Source organism: Zosterops lateralis (genome assembly GCF_965231275.1).
Source record: "Zosterops lateralis genome assembly, chromosome: 13".
Taxonomy (NCBI): domain Eukaryota; kingdom Metazoa; phylum Chordata; class Aves; order Passeriformes; family Zosteropidae; genus Zosterops; species Zosterops lateralis.
In genome coordinates this window covers 11,002,417-11,020,129 of record NC_139773.1, presented here as the reverse complement: position 1 = coordinate 11,020,129, position 17,713 = coordinate 11,002,417, and the positions used below count along the sequence as shown (strand labels likewise).

Sequence of the window (17,713 nt, the reverse complement as noted above, 5' to 3'; positions counted from 1 at the left end):
GTACCTCACTCATGCATCAGTCTTTGGAGATCTGCAGGCAGTTTTTCCTGGTGGGTCTCTGTTTGTTCCTTTCTGAGATGAGACATGATTTGCTGATCACAAAGGTCTGGCTTATCCTAGGAACTGATGGTGAGGTCGTGGCTTCTTCAGGCAACACTTCCATGAGTTCTGCTGTGGTGCATGGGAAAAGCACATTTAAGGCAATGAGTCCTTTATGGAATTGTTTGTACTTCCTAATTCTTCTGCACCACGTTGACACATGTTGCTTAAACTTAAAGCATTTAAACTTATTTGCAGATACCTGGTCATATCCTAGAATAGGGGTGAATGCATTTTCAGTGACTTAATCAATTCATTGAGTACTGATTCCTTCATTTGCTAAAACAAAAATAACAAGGAGTGAAGTATTAATTCTCCCACTGTTTGGAAAGTAGGCAACTTAAGTAGTTGATGGTCTTTTTCTGTCCTCCTGCAATCAGTTTTGTGTCAATTAAAAAGATTTCATTTAAGGATTGTAGCATAAAATATTGTCATTTTATACATGAGGTTGAACCATAGCTTATAGTAAAACCTTTGCTCTTGTTTGGCAAATAAATCATCTTGGGGCCAAGATGTTCCATGTTTCTTGTTAGCACAGCAGGAGTATATGGGGAAACATCTTTAAAATTCAGTTCTTTAAATCTCTCAATTGGTTTTTTTCCTCTTTAATTAGTTTAAATAATTAGCCCCAAATGTGCAAGTCTGATCTTTTTGTGTAGATGACAATGGATGAATACATTTTCTCCTGCAGTGTCACAATTTTATGTCCAAATGAAGCTAACACAGAATGCAGTTGTCTCAGAAGTTTTGAGGCAATAAGCAACTGAAGTTTTTCATACCCGTATTCTACAGACTTTTTGTTAGATACTTTTCCTTGTTACTTTGAAGCCACTGAATAATTTTCATCAACTGATCTCATGGAAATCATTGGATATGTATTCTGGATGAAGGAATAGTGCCCCTTTCAATGAAATCTGTAGCCTGTCAAGTCAATCTGGATGTTGCTACTACAAAAAGATAGGAGAAATATTAATTTCCCCTCATTAATTGACAGATCTCTTTTTTTTATTGAGTAAAGAACCTTTTAGGACCCCCAACCAGAATGAACTTTTTGTAGACAGCAAAATGAAGACAGAGTTTTCAGGCTTAACTCTTCATTTCCTGATTTTCCTGTCATCATAACACATTAACAAGTCTTCCTGCATTTAGGGTAATAAAAATCTTGTAAGCAAGTGATTGCTGACAGTAAGTATATACAATTGTCAATTGAGGATAGATGAAAGGACTTCATGATAATGTTGGAGATGTGATAACAGTGGGGAGAGGTTGGACATTTTAACAGCTCCAAATGGTGGTGCCTGGGCAGTAAAAACCTTCCAGTGTGTACTTGAGAGGCAGAAGGGAGAATGAGGCTGCCTGAGGCCTCTCAGTAATACTGTAATTTGAGTGATAAATATAGCAACAAACACTGGGAAGAAGTCTGTGTAGAGCAGGCAGGAAGAGGTTGTGGAGATGGCTTTATGTTGGGAGTTTAAGGTGTTGGGAGTTAGCTGAACATCGGTACTGTGCTGATTTTGGGTACCTTGGTACTTTTCAAGGCTGCCCCTGTCCCATCATCTCTGATCCTCACCTCCCATGGATGTGTCTGTGTGTGTGCAGACATGTGTGTCCTGTGCACAGGTACACATGCTCCCCTGGAAAAGGTCAGATGCTTCAAACACAGGTTTAGCACATGGGCAGGGCATCAGCTGACTCTGGACTCCAACACAGCAGCATCAACAGCCAGGAGTTTGGCTGAAGCACAATGGAGCAATGAGAATGAACCATTATTTTAAAAGATTCCAAGAAATATTTGGCAAACAAGACAGTATCATGAGGTAAAGCTTTTAAAACTTAAAGAAGGAAACAGATCCTTGCTTCCTTCTCTTGGGAAGGTCTCTGCAGTACTGGCTTTGCACATCTGAGATTGTTTCATTCATTTGTGTAGCAGCCAGTTCTAAACCTGATACTGAAATTGGATATAAACTGCAGATTCATTTCGTTTTCCGTTCTTCTACTCAGACTGTTTGACATGACAGGCTTGATAATACTTTTGCCTGAAGGGTATATGAGACCTGACTTTGGGGATTGGTTTTGTTTGTTTGTTTGTTTGCGGTTTTTTGGTTCTAGAAAACAAAAGGAAAGTTAGAAATGTGAGTAAATACTGCAGCATCTTAACAAAACAAGGAACTTCCCATGTTATGAAGTAGTTCCCATTGCCCCAGTCTGAAGTACCCCATCCTTCAAGTGGTCTCAGGTCAACCCAAATATTATTCTTGGCATCAGTGTTTCTCCAAAAAGATACATAATGTCCTTGAATTTCAGAGGCATTTTATCTCTGCCTCCTGGCCTTTTGTAAAGCTCTGCTGAAATCTGAAAATGCCTTCAGAGTCAACATAAAGGGAGGACATGACATACTCTGCTCTGGGCCACACAGAGCCCAACATTAGAAAGGACAGGTATCCACAGACTTTGGTCTCTGCCTTAGAAAAGTACATTTAAATGTCTTTCAGCTTTCAATCAGCAGATTGAAAGGTTAATTAACATACATCTGTAGCCCCAACAATGCAAACTGGAAACAACTGTTTATTTTGCCTTGCAGCAATGTGTAAAAAACCTAGAGAGAGGGTGTTTGCCAGCTCTGGTTTGGCTGCTTGAATAGAAGACATCATATAACAAAAGAGGAAAAACAGGGCAAGGATATCATACACCAAAGAATTTCCTTAAGACCATCAGTTAACAAAACATCCTACATGCAGCAGAATGAGTAGGGACAGGGAGGAAGGAAAAAAAATTCCAGGCTGTAGGGACCTTACCGATGTCACTGTGATGTCACTGATGGCAGCTAGGAAACTGTGTGTCAGCCTTTAAAGTCAGGAACTTTGTCCTCCTGGGGCTTGGAAGGCACCTACCTATGAAGCCACTTAAAATACAAAGAGTAAAACTACACCAAAAGCAATGGGTAGAAGAAACTTTAAGTCTGGGAGAGCTCAAGATACAGTTGCACAATAATGGAAACCATTTCTGGGATTCAATCCCATATCAGACTGGATTACTGAATGTACTAAATATAAGTACATATTGAAACTTAATAATAACACAGGGAGTGACCTTACAGAGATGTGCAGGATCAGTCTGGAGATGCAATCCAGGTGGGAGAAGCGGGAAAGTGCAAAGAGAGGAGCAAAAACTGTAGTTGCAAAGAGCAATTCTGGAGTTGCTGCTATTTCCTTGATATGCTGATGTGTTTTGCATACAAAGTCACTGGAACCAAGCAGCTCTTTTTTGCTAGTTTTTCTTCAGCTTCACAAAACTTACATTTTACAGCATATATATACCTCCATAAAGGGTTACTGTCAACCCTTTCTTTTAATTCTTAGAGGACAGCGTGTCTTCCTCATCTGGAATCTCTTCCACATGTAGGAAACAAGAATCCAAGTCTCCATTCCTGACTGTTACCCTAGTCTCTAACCCGTTGTTTGGTAACTAGGAGGCAATTCTTGCTGCTCATCTTCCTCTTAATCCTCTGGGAGATGTTTGGATGTAGGACACTTACAGTTCTCCTTTTCTGTGGCTCTGTGGGTATCTTCTCTGGGGTGGGAGCAAGAGATGGAGGCACCCATGGAACAGCATTTGCACTCACATGTGCTGTGGATTGTCTGTCCTGACACAGCAGCATAAGGTGATGCCAGAAAAGCAGAGCACTGTGCCTTGAAATGAGATTTGTATCCTTCCTTCTCTTGAGTTTTGCTTTTCTTTTTCCTACCTCTTGCTTGTGCAGAGACCAACCAGGCACAGTGGCTGAGGGTGGGCTCCAAAGGCAGCAGACATGGACAGCTGTGTCGGGCACCCCATAGGAAAAGCAAAGCTGTCCATGTATGGCCTCCTTCCCTTTTTGGGATGGAATTGGTTGCTGAACACTAAATCAATCCCACTAGCCCCACTAATTGCTTTTGGTGTGGTCATTGCCCTAAGTAGCTGTGTATTTTTCCTTAGCTTCCTTTAACATGTTCCCAGTCTGTCCATCCATGTCCTGCACAAGGGCTGGATCATTCTCCAGGTGCAGTTGCACTGTGCTGGCAGGATGAGTGTTTGTATATGGGATTGCTGCAGAGTGCCATGACCTTTGCAGCACACTGGTTATTCAAATGTAACTTGTGGTCCACTATTGGCTTCCTGTAGTATTGCTGCTTCCAGCTTACTCTTCTTTCTGCCATTGCCAATCCTTTTTCCCAGCTGTGTTGTGTTTTTCCTTTTGCAGACTGAATTTCAGTTTACGTGCAGCTCGTATTTCTCACAGACCCAGGACTGTGAGTCAGTTGTCACTGGGTTTACAATCACTGGGTGTAGGGAATTGACTGCATGTTTCTGCTTACAGAACACCTGTGAGCCTGAGACTACCTTTGAATATCTGCAAAGGTTCCCACCTTGCTGTCCCAAGTGCCACTTCCAGAACATGGAAAAAGGTGCTGAGGGAGGCAGATCCTGGCAAGAAATACACCTAAGCAAGGCACTCCATGCCAGGCACTGTGTCCTACTGTAGTGGCATGTTTTGTCATCTTTTTCTTAAACTAATTAGTTGCTTGTTGGTTTTCAGCCCAGATGTCATAGTTTCCATCTGAGCCAGTGTAAATTTGTATTTCTGTAAGGATTTCTTCAGACTCTATTATCTGGAATCCAATTAAGTAGCGTTCATTCAGGATTAATCACATGTGGAAGTGTTTGCAGAACTGAGGTTCCTGTGTTCTTAGCAGCATACTACTACTGCTGTATTTCATTATCCCCCAGTAGGAAAGGGCTGGGGAATTCCATGTGTTAGTTGCCCTGCACAGATCCACTGCATAGCTGTCCTGGGTGTTATGGAACAGCAGAAGGAAGATGATACCTTATCCTAGTAGTTTGCTCTCTAAAGACCATATCCCAAAGGCAGAGAATGAGTTTGACTGCATAAAGATTCCTTGATTTCCATAAAACTGCTTACATGTGTGCTGCCATGCCTGTAGAAACATAAAGTAGGACCACAGCCTAAGGGAAAAGGCAGACATTCATCTTAAGAAAGAAAAAATAAAATCTGACATTCCTTACTGCAGTGCCTCTCCAGATATCAGGACTTTTGAAAGATATTAGTGGTGCAGCAAACTCAAAAGATAATTCTTTTCATATGGTGTCTGGATCAGGTGACTTGCATATGTGCACATTTTCAGGTATCCCTTTTGCTGCTTTTTATCAGAAGTTCTTTTTCAAAATCTTCCCTTTGTGCAAATTTTATTTTCCTTTGTCACAGTCAGTATTTCTATCACAGCTTGTAGAAGAAGGTAGCATAAAGCCATTAGGCCTCATGGTTAGAATTTCAATGTCTGCAATGTAGAAAATTTGTTCTAACTGATAATATTTTGTTTTCTTTGCATTTATTTGTGCGACTCTGCTTTGGAGCTTTTTAATGTTTGTAAGGTAGTGGGTCAGTTTTGTGAACAGATTTTTTTTAATTGGTACTTCTGGTAAAAAGACAATAACTCCTTGTTAAAAGATGAAAACAGATTAGAGAAGACACATTTGTCAAATGGGACTCTTCAGCATTAAAATGCTGTGAATGTTTGCTCCTTATCTTTTAGAAGATGCTTTATGCCATCTCCTGCCTTGCAAATGAATGGATTCACCTGTGTATATAATTGCCATGTTATTGTGCTGGATGGGATCTGATCATACAAAGACAATGGCTTTGTTTTTGCTGCCAAACTGTATGCCCAGCTGTGCTTGCTGGATCAAGCCTCTAGCTGTTAACTTTCTAGAAGACCATAATAATAAAGATTTTAGTGGCAATATGTTCAGAAGAAATGCCAGCTTCTTTAGCAGATGTGAGAGCAAGGGGAACAATTTTTTAATGAGAAGCTTATACTTCTTCTGAATCATTTGCTGCTAGATGATGGTGTTAGTTTGCTTGTTTGTCAAATGTCAGCTAGGCAGTGACCTGCTATAATGACAGGGGTGTCAGGGTTGGAACCAAGGCAGATTTATTGAAAATGATGCCATCCTGAATGCTGCATGTGAGGCTGAACTGGGGATCTTGACAGGTAAAATCAGTGTGAGCTAAAACGCTGTGGTTGTGGAGTGTGGTCTGGACACATCATGTGTCACCACCATTGCATTAGAGAGTAAAGGCAAGTGACAGAATTAAAATTTTCAATACTGACAGAAAGGCTTTTGGTTGGATTTTCTTGATTTGTATGAGGCCTGTACAAATACTCTGCCTGGATCCCAGAATAAACCTGTATGTGCAGTGTTCCCTAATGTCATTCCTAGTTCCAGATATGTTATCACTAACCAAGTCCTCTTTTATTTATAATTGCCTTTTCCCCTTTTTTTTTTTTGCACAACATGAGTGAGAATAATATGCTGTTTCTTTATAGCTGCTTTATAAAACAAAAAAAGCAACCTGATTTAAAACATGCTTAGTATGGATGCCATCCCTGATTCATAGGTTTTAAAAATTTAATATTAATGTATGTGGGAAATAGTTAGTACAGTTCCACACATGTAATTTGTTCCTTGACAGCCTGGGTCCTTAAAATTAATCTTCTGGTTATGTCTCCAAGTGGGGGATAGAAATGAGCAACAGTGATGGCCAGAAGGTATAGAGATGCTAAGTCAGAGAAAATCAGAGGAGGAAAGCAGACTCTGGATTTGTGACATAACTGCATCTGGGTTTTGTAGGTAACTTGTGTTCATGGCAGCACCATATTCTGAGGGGTTCTTTGAGAGTAACACAAAGTACTGACACATACTTGATACATCTATTCAGCTTAACATATTGGATAGAAACAATGGATATTAAAAAGTAACTCTTCATCCTACACAAATATAAACAAATAGGAAACTTCAAGCCTATGATTAATCCATGTGAATTAAAAGAGAGTACTCACATGCTTAAAACTCATATTTAGTGGTTTTGATGTAAAATATATTCTTTGTAATGATGGGCTGCCACCCTAGCAAATCTGGTCACTACCATGTTGGTGTATTCATCTTGTCTCTGACATTAATGCTACTTAAATTTCTAAAAATGCATCTTTTTGTCTGTCATGTTTTCATTATTTCATTTATTTTTTTTTTTCTAACATGGTTTAGTAATTAGGATTTAAGTTCATAGGTCTACAATACACTATGGAATGCTTTGTATATTTTAATGTAATTTCATTCCTGTAAGCAGCTTCTTCAGCTGGGGGAGGGGCTGGGTTGGAGGAAAATGTTCGTTTTAATAAATAAGGTCGTTATTCTTTTAGGGACTATCTAAGTAAATTTCAGCAACATTATATTCAGAGTCAAAACTCAATGAAAACTCTCATTCTGAGGTTTTGGAAGCAGAAAAATGGGCAGGTGGGGAAGAGGTATGACTTGACTTGGAAAAAATTGTTCCCGAGTTCTTTAGGCAGGAGGATTAAAATTCCTAAGAGTTTAACCTAGACTGGGGGGCTTTGCAAAGAAGGCATTTGACACCCTAATGGCAGCTCCTGGAAATAGGAGCAGACATTGAAAGCAAACCCAGTAAAAATACCAAAGCTGGGTCCAAGTGCTTGCACAGAGACCACTGTGACTCCATGAATCTTTTTTCATTCTGTGGTTTTAGCAACCCAGTCACCACAGGCAAAAGTTCCATCTTAGCAAAATAGTTTGGGGGTTTAATGGCTTGTTTTGTGCAGTAGAGGATGGCTGAGGCTGAGGGAGTAATGGAAACAATTATTTACAGACAGTTGTTAGGTTTAGAGTGACCAGGGGCTTGCAGACACCCTGAGCCCTCCTGCAGGTACAAGTTTGCAGTTTGGCAGCAGAGTAAACAGAAAAACCTGCCTTTTCAAAATTATTGCAGATCACTCCATTTCCTTGCCTTTGCAATTAGATTTTACTGCTTCTCATTCCCCTCAGCTTGTGTAGACGTTGTTGTTTTTTACGTGTCACTTGCATCACAGCAAAACAACCAACCTGTGTGCCAGTGGTGCTCAGTGATTGGACTTATCCATAACCCCAAAATATGGACTGAGGCCTCTCCCAGTCCACCATCTACCCTTGAGCAAGGTAGGTGCCAGTGTGGCTTGCCACTGCAGCCAGCCCCAGGGTGTGGAGTCCCCTGCAGCAGCCCCAGTGCCTGCAGGAGATGTGTTTGTGTGGCTGCTGCAGCACAGCTCAGCTGGTGCAGGATGCACTGTGTGGGTGACAGGGTACAGCAGCTCCTGAGATCAGGAAACAGAACCTGATGTTTGAAGGAGTTGCTTGAATCCTGCAGATAGATGTTCTGGTGTGAACACATTAAGACCATGAGTCTTTATGTTCTGTGGCTCCACAGAGAGCAGCATAATGAAGACGAATACATGCCTGGCTGTGTCTCCATTCCCTCTAGAGGACTGGCAGGACACTCATAGTCTCATCTCTGCTGCACCTGAACCTCAGAGGGATGCAGGATACTAAAAATGCTCTCTGTTTTCAAGGGACAAAGATTTTGTGTTCTTCTCCCAGGTAACAAGTAAGCTTCTTCTGTATGCAGGCACTTGTTAATAGCAAGGAGTGTTTCAGGCCCCTGATGTTATACCCTTAGCTGCAACTGTTGGTAAGGAAACAGGTGACAGAGGACACAAGCACAAAGGGTTTCTATGTAGAATCTCCAGAGTCTCAAGCTTGAATCCTCCCTAGCAGGAGCCTGGGGCTGCAGTAAGTGAAGGAGGTTGTTCTTTTCTTTGGTATGTGTGTGTGTCCCCTGTCACAAACTGGAGGGTTGTGTTCTCCACTGATCATGTTTCCTTACCCAAAACAATCTTAGCCACAAGTTGTACTGTCATTGGGGTGTTGTATATATTTTAGGAAGCTGGACCAAATACTGCACAGGGATGTTCTGTATTCTTTAGCCTGGAAATATTGTATAAATCCAATTTTTTTCAACTCACTTTTTGAGGTAGAAAATTATACTGGAAAAGAAAATAAATTAAGCCAGCCAAGTCTAGGAGACCACAGTCTTCTGGAAATCTGCTTACCTTTTGGCTTTAAGTGTGCTGATAGGAGTTTAAGGACTAGCAACACTTCTTTTAATAAAAGCTTGGACAGTGGAATATGGAACTTTGGGTGGAGCAAATGAGCCTCAAGTATAAATTCAGTTGTGTGTATTTGACCAAATGTCAACACTCTAGGCCGGCTGCATCTAATTGAAAGTGTTTTGATCAAGTTAACTTGATCAAAAAAAACCTACCTCATGAATATAGCATTCTTCCTTGAAACTAAACAAAATCAATGAAGTAGTAACATTCTAGTGTAAATATTTAGAGGCAAAAAAATATTCCTTAGTCTAAAGATTTCTTATACCATCCATGCAGATGAGATCTGAAGGTGGCAGGGATTATCTGAACTCTTTGGGGAGGAAGGTTATACAACTTCTCATGTCTCTTTGGTTTTTAAGAAGAGAGTAGGAGGACAGAAATACAATGTTTGTGGATGTCCAGTCCTGGAATTTCTCACTTACTGATGTCTTGACTGGATAATTAATTTTTATTTGCTGTATGTCTTCTAAACACAGTTTTATATGTGCATTTCTTGCACACTTGTATATTTCAAGACAAAAATATTTGTGGTAAGATGGTAAAGTAGAATAACCAAATTTTGTCATCAGAAACTACTTTCATTAGATGTCAGTGGGCTCACTCTGATTTGCTTTGGTGGATGTACATTGCCAACAATATTTTGATATCTGAGGAGTAATTCAGATGAAGGAGAACCAAGTGTTCACTGTGCTTAAAGGGAAGAAAAGTAAATGTTAAATATCTCAGAGCTGACAATATTTGTTTAAAATAAACAAGATTTCCCCACCCATACACAAATAAAAAGTAATTTTGTGAGCCATGAAACTTAAGAAGTTTATTTTTCTCTGGCTTGCCTTTGTGTGGATTTCCCAGTGTCTGATGTTTTGATTCAGCCTGCATTGCAAGCTGTCTCTCAGCATATGGACTGCTTGTCTGCCCATCTTCTGTTGGACAGCCTATTTATCAAAAAACATGGGGAAACTTAATATCTCTCTGGCCTTTCTCCTTTTGTCTGGTTTGGCAAAATTGTCTGATGTGTCCCTGAGTTATTGCAGGTAAGAGTCAGACTGAAAACAATGTGATCACATCCTTTTCTTTTCTTTAGGGAAGAGACTGGGAAAAAAAGAAGAATCCTAGTGGTAGCACCATTGTTTTATTCACAGTAGCAGGAAAACACTTCATTTGGAGAAAACAGCATTTCTTCAGCAGCCTTACTTGGGATGTGCTCACTGGGAGGATTACAGTTTGGTAACCTGAAATGCAACTTTGACAGAGCTGGCAGTATGCATTAGTAGGAATTCCTCTCATTTTAGTGGTGGACCTCAAGTGCTTTATAAGGAGAACAGTCCCATACTCCCCATTCATAAAAGTGAGACCAAAGGAGACCAAAGCAGGGGTTCATGTGGCCAAGGTCATCCCTGGGGCCAGTGGCAGAGAGAGACTTGTCTTTGTATCTCCTGAGTCTCCTCCTCTGACATTCTTCCATCCAGCCCCAAAAGTGCAGAGAGGACTTGAATCACATGAATAGATCAGTTATCTACAAAGTCATGCATATAGATACCAGTCACGCAGAACTAAGCTCTGGCCCCATTTTCATATTGGAGATTAAAGCAGCTCTGCAGAAAGTGTATTTCAACCTTCTGTCTTAAAAATATGCTGCTAACTAGGGATGTAAAGGGGCTGAACTCAGCTACAAGACTGCTGATCTTTCCTAGTGAGACATTGCTGCCAGCATTGTTTGGACTCCAACTAACCCTTCATTGTCTTCTATCTCGTTGAGGTCCTGAGCATGCACAGAAAAAAAAAAAAAGGAGGATTGATGTCTTTATATTGTCATTTCTGGCTGTCTGCAGGATACCCTTCAGCCATTTTCAGCAGTGCTCAAAAGTATGCTCTGCTGGTTTTAATCTTGTTTTGCTTTTTGTTTTTGCTGGTGGCACTCTTCCATGCCCAGAGACTTTTTTTTAATTTTTACTTTTGTAGCTGTGCAATTCCACCTTATTAAGTTGGATTCTGCTTCTAGTCTCACCCTTCACAGGGTTATCTTTTTTAATGGGTGAAAAAGTGCATATGCCAGCATTCCACACTATGAGTTCAGGTATGTGATGTACATTGGGGAGCAATGCTCTGCTTCAAATATCAGTCCTGATACATGAGAGAAAAAGTCAGCAGTCTCCAATCAGCTTTGGTTGGATTGCTCTTCAATTTAACCACTATGGAATTTGAGTCACAGTTTTTAGCTTGAAGCAGGTTGGATATTTTTTTAAATTATTTTTTTACATTTTAGGATCCTCTGGGGGAAAAAAAAATTAATATTTTACATCTTACAGAACAGTATTTTAAATAATGGTTTAGAAAAGATACTGCTATACTGCTGACTCCCAGTAGCATTAGCTATTAAAAAGCATAATAAATCCATTGGAATAAAAATGTTGTAGTAAAGCAAAATATCCTATTTTAATAATGGATTTTGAAGGGTATTGCTTTTATCCATCTAGAATTCTGCTAATAAGCTAACTGCAAAAGATCAAGCTGCTTGCATGTGTTGGGCAATAATAAGCAACTTGAACCACTTTCCAGCAAATGCTGTAGGCCCCTGCTCGACTGCTGTGCAGTGCAGGGAATTCAGTGGGAGATACAGATCTCGGCAGTGGTTCTGTGTGCTTTTGCCAATCAAAGGCATTTACACTATGTCAAAACAATCAGTGCTTACAGCTCTGCAGTTTTAATTCCCTCTTTCTGCAAAATAAATGGACTTGTTCTTGTGGTTTCTGTGCCCACATAAGCATCCCTGCATGCTGATGTAAAGTTTTCTCTAAATGGGGACCTGATAGGTATTTTTGCATAATACCTTTTTTATTTTGGTGTAAAATTTGGAACGGAATAGGACAGGGTCTAAAGCCACCCTGACAGCCTGGAATTCCTGCTACTGAACAGCAGCTTCTGCACGGCACAGAGGTTTTGTGAAGCCATAAAACATGACACCTGCTGCCCCTCCAGCTGGAAGGAGATGCCTCTGGGTGGGCAGAGCAGCCCCTTCCTCTTCCCCTGCCGCTGCAGCAGCATCAGCCTGCCCAGAGCGGCTGTGCGGGCTGTGCAGACAAAGCCTGCGGGCTCCCCGTGTCTCGCACAGACATGGTTCCCATTTTGCACGGAATGCAGAGCTCTGCAGAGCACAGCACCCGGGAGGGGGTGCAGCTTCCTCTGTTTCTGCACCAGCCCTCCCAGCGAGCTCCTCCGCCTGTCAGGAATATGCCACGTTATCCCACAGGCAGGCACGGGGGTGATTTGTGCTCGTTTCTGTCCTCCTCGCTGGGCTCTGGCTCTGCAGCAGCGCCAGTCCAGCCCACCCAGCCCGCGCCTCGCCTGCGCTCCCCAGGGCCCCGGACCTCATGGCAACCGGGGAGGGAGCGCTGTAGGGAGAGCTCTGCCAAACCCAGCCTGTGACAGCCAGCGGGAAACGCTCCCTCAGAAGGCAGCGATTGCTCGGCACCACCGAGAGCAAAACACTCGGGGCTGCACACACACCCTAAGCAGTGAACTACACTGCAAGGATCCTGACAGATTTCTTCCCTCCACACTGGTAGTCACTGGCAACACGGTTTGATAGAGCCCCGCTCTGGGTGGAGAGGACCGAGCTGAATTTTCTGTTCAGTGTTCTTGACCCTAGAAGCCTGGCATTTGTTTACTGGAAAAAAAAACCCTCGCAGTTACATCTTTAAAGCTCTGCTGCTTGGTTGGCAAAGAAACGCTGGGCAGTGCAGCTCTGCTGAGGTTGTGCAAAAAGAAAGCAATTGTTATTCATTAAGCAGATGACAGCAACGGGAGCTAAGGGGATAAAACTCGAAATCTGAAACCACCTGCTTTAATTTTAGCCATAATTGAAGCGGCTGCCCGTGGTGTTGCTGCTGCACATATCAGATTTGCACGCCATGCACTGCTCACACTGATTTCTGTGGCAGCGAGCTCCAGCCCACTCTGCTTCAGGCAGGGATGGAGCTCCTGTTTGATTGCAGATTGGAGCAGGTACTTGAGAATCTGTTTGTTTCCTTCCAGGAGCAAAACACAGTCACAGTCTGGCTCTCTGATAGACAGATGCTTTAGTCATTAGTGAGGTTTCTGTGACTACAACACTGTGTTCTAGTATGGGTGCTCTTCCCTCTTTTGTTCCTGGTTCAAGGCAGCGATGCTTTTTTCTCTCTTGTGCTCATGCGCTCACTCTCTTCCTCTCCCTCCCTCCCTCCCTCTGTCTTTGATCTTGCTGATATGGGGAAAAATATCGGATCCAAATCCGCAGCATATTTAACCAAAACATCCTGTAGAATGGGAATAAATTGTGACTGAGTGCAGCAGCAGGAGATTGCAGTATGGTTGCTTGCACTGCTTGCTTTCTGCTACAACAAAACAGCAGCAATTGTCATGGAGTGCCGGGGTTGTTCTGCAGCTAAATAAGCACGTAGGGACTCCACATCCACAGAGGGCTAAGGTGGCTTTGCTGGGTATAGGGAGACTGGGCAGAGCTCTCCTCTCACAGTCTCTAATGCAGGGATTTGTGTGAAGGAGGTAAAACGGGAAGAGATCTTTCCTAATGGCAGAGGGGGTCTCATCCTTCGCTAAATTCCCTGGAGTTTTTGCCGCAGAGTCAGTGGCCCTAAGATAACACTGTCACTTTATATCCAACCTTGTTACAGTAGTAGCAACATAAGCCCCAGAGCTGGGGAGCTCACAGCAATACCACTGAAGGCAGGAAAAGTCTTGACCTCAGCTGCAGAGTGAAATGTTAGAGTGGGAGCATTAACAGTCTCTCCTTGAGCTGTTTGGTGCAGATTTATACTGCATGTGTTTGTATGTGTATGCCAACTCCCAAAAGCTATGAAAAGCTTTTTTATGGTTTCCTGTGATGATACATAGTCAGAAGGGATACTTGGATGCATAAAGAAATATGCCACGAAATGAGGAGCAGGTGAGCTGTGTGGCAGATGTGTGTTCTGTCCTTTGTTGATTTGGTGCTGCTTCTTAGCTAACAGCATTAAGTGCTGGGAATAAGACAGAAGGCTTAACTCCACTTGGGATGTTGCTTAGGAGATCCTCACTGCTTTAGAGCACAGCACATTGTGTGATGTAAGATCCCCAATCCCTTCTGATCAGCATTCCCTGGTAAGCATGTCTTCATTCCCCCCCTTTACTGATCGTTTACAGCTGTTTGCTTTATTTCATGAGAGATTCTGAGAGGGCTGAGGCAGTGACTGGGCTCTGCTGCTCTGTAATGCAGCCCAGAGCTGGCGCCGTGTTTCAAGTGGCCAAATGAGATTTGCACTCAAGACCCAGCAGACACTGTTTGTCTCAGTCAAAGGAGTCCACATTTTTCTGGGGTCTGGTATCTGGACATCTTCCTTGTCACAGTACAGAGGAGGATGGCTATGGCATCCAGACAGTCGAGGTGTGTTACCTCTCTCTCCCTGTACTTGGTAAACTGCCAGCACAGCCTTTTTTGCTCTGACATGTAGGTACTTCCATCTTTAAGGAGGCATAAAGTGTTTTGCAGACATGCAGTATCTCCCTGACTGCTATCAGTTTGGAAAAAGGGAATTGCAGTGTTTTTAACCTGCAGTCTTTTTATCACTCTTATAATAAATCTAACACCTGTATTTAAATAATGAATTGTAAGCAAATAGCAACATTATGGGCACTTTCTTAAAATACAAATAGTTGATGTTAGAGCTCTGAAGTAATATCTTTGACAGCCTTTCTTCTATGTACTCCTGATGATAAGGAGGACTCCAAAAAGCTTGTCATGTTGTTTCAGTTCCTCTTTTCACTCAGCTGAGCCAAAAGTGAATGCATGTGTTCATCCTCCACCAGTGTGTATTTTCCTTCTATGTGCATTTAAAGAATAGATTCTCCTTTTATTTATCTAATTATTAGCTTTGTTAAATACAAGAAACTGGTAATTTCTGTGCCCACAAGGCATGTGACAGCTGTGACAGTCCTGGAGTGTCTCCTGCAGACTGTGCTGGGCAGTGGGTGCATGGTGACACCTGACCCAGTGTGCCAGAGCCCCACCACACACATCCCTGAGGGAATGGTTTGGAACTGCACTCAGACCTCCAGATTTTGGTGCAGCTTCAGAGAATGTTCAGTTAGACCTAAAAGGTAGGCATCCATTTCTTCTGCAGAGAGGAGTCCTGTGATGTTGCAGTTCCACATGTGGCTCTCGTTTCTCCATCCCCAAGGGCTGTCCTTGCAGAAAGACCAAAAGGGTTTGAATTTTTGCAAAAGCTCACACTCCTTTGAAAGCTACGTGGCCAAGCAGATGCTTTACCGTGAAAGAGGACATCCTTTGAAAACAATCTGGAGCTTATTAATCAGTAAGAATTCAGTGTTAGGGGTCCTTCAGCAAGAAGAGAGAAGGAAAGCTCATGTGGGTCTGGCCTCCTGAGTGAAAACCTGCAGGTTCCATCCCTGTGCTCTGCTGAGGAGCAGATTTTGTGTAGCACTGTTATGTCAGCACTTTGCTCTCAGTTGCAGTGACATTTGGCAGGGTTTGATGTGCTTATGTTGAGACGGGGTTGCCTTAGACCAGGCACTAAGCCATTCACCTGCTCACTGGTGCTGCCCTGTAGATACCTAAATTCATTAGGCTGTCTCTTAGCCAGAGTTCTCTGGACACTTAATTTCACACACCCACATATGCTCAGAAGTGCCATTTCTGGGAAGGCAGGCTCTTGGATCTTATTTAAAGCTTTGTTGTGTTTCTGGTTTATGTGGGTAGGCACCTGGACTCTTATTTCTGTTACACAGGACTACAAAATCAGACATCGACAAGAAAAAGCCCTGGGCCTCACCTCCTACCTCACAACCAATGCTCTCACTCAGACTTTGGGAGAAGGGGTCTGGGCACTGCTCAGCCTGAGGGGTTTGTTCCAATACCAGCTCTGTCTCAGGAGAACACCCTCTGCATCCCTCCCTTCACTGCTGAGCTGGATCCTGAGAAATATGAGGCCAGGATGAAAATGTGAAAGAAGTGAGAAGGTAGAGAGGGGAGTGGTAACTAAAGGCACTTACCAGGGTGTTGCAGGGGAAGGAGAGTCCCTGGCCCTCCTCCCTGGCCTGCATTACACATTTTACACTCTGTACCACCATCACCACAGGAAGCACCGCTGGGACATTGTCCGGTTTTCCAGCTGCAGAGTCTCAGAGATACCATCTGTTCCCCATTTGTTGCAGAAGTTATTGAGGTGGCTGTGTGAGACAGGCAGGATTACCCTCTGGGCTTCGATGCCTTTGATGAGGCAGCATCTGAAGTTAACACTTAAATTAAGCAGACTTGGTTTTATTGCCTTTGTGTATTATAATGCCCATGAAATCACTAAAACTTTGTGTGTCCTCCTGGGTCTTCTGCTGTCTCCCTGCAGTATTTCAGTCATATGCTGACTTTGTATGACCTGCTTGCATGAAAAACCAGCAGCTGTCTTCCCTTCCCCAGCCCAGCACACCCTGGGACCTCCCAGGGCTGCAGGATACCTGTGCTAGCACCTCTGTGGCTTGGTAGGGATTCTTGGATGAGGCACCATATTTGGGAATAATCTTTTTTCCACTTCTTTCTGCCTTCCAGATTGATGAACTTCCTGAAGGAGCTGTGAAGCCTCCAGCAAATAAATACCCCATCTTCTTTTTTGGGACTCATGAAACGTGAGTGAATGAACGTGATCTGTTCCTTTGAAAATGTCTCTTGCCACTACAGCTAACATAATTTCCTCTGATTTTATTGGAACAAATTCTGACTGAAGCCATTGGGAGCCTAGAGATAGGTCCTGCAAGCCCAACTCATTTGTGTTAGCAAATGGGAGTGAAAGCTGAAAGTAGTTGGGAATGCTGCTGCCTTCATGGTTTGCCATGAGGTAAACATAAAAGCCTGTGTTTCCTGTAAAGAAATGTGTGGGCATGATTCATTAAAAGGTCTGAAAAAACCCTGAACTGTGAAACAGGGACAGATATTCTTTACTTGGATGTCCCTGGCAGCAGAAATCAGGCTCTTGTGTTTGGGCATGTTTGAGCTCATGTCCTGTGTGAGAACTCACTTGGTAGTTTGTGATATGAAAGGAAGCAGAGCCCAGAGTCTCAGGCAGTCCTCACAGAGCTTTAAAATGTGAGCACTCCTGGGAGATTTGTGCTGGGGATATTGTAGGATGGAGCTCACAGAAGTGATAGAAGAACTGAGCTGGCTGAGCTGATAGGGAAAGAAAGGAATCACAGCACAAGAGGTAAGTTAGGTCTCATCATAATTGCTGCATAGTACAGAGTTTCAAGATTATAATGTACATGTTTCTAGTTTAAATTGTGTCTGAGGTAGCTAAAGAATAAATCACATTCCATTTTGCATGAAATATTTTAATTTTAAAACCTTTCCTTGCCCATTTGCAGGTAGCATGTTTTCTAGAATTCCTTTAAAACTGGAAAAAAAAAGAAATTCTGATGATGTTTTAAATTCAATGTTAGAGGCTTGAAGCTTTATTAAAAATTTATTGTTTATTTTAGAATTTTAATATTACTCCAGAATATGGTAAGCTCCATAG

At 42.5% G+C, this 17,713-nt stretch overlaps 1 protein-coding gene across 1 annotated transcript in view; it reads left to right on the top strand.

Moving 5' to 3' along the window:
* Window positions 1–17,713, top strand: part of HDGFL3 (HDGF like 3) — a 36,538-nt gene that overhangs the window by 5,526 nt on the left and 13,299 nt on the right. Inside the window, exon 2 of the mRNA XM_083870726.1 lies at window positions 16,753–16,829. Within this exon, the coding sequence (XP_083726852.1) occupies window positions 16,753–16,829 (77 nt within the window). The remainder of the gene's footprint in view (window positions 1–16,752; window positions 16,830–17,713) is intronic.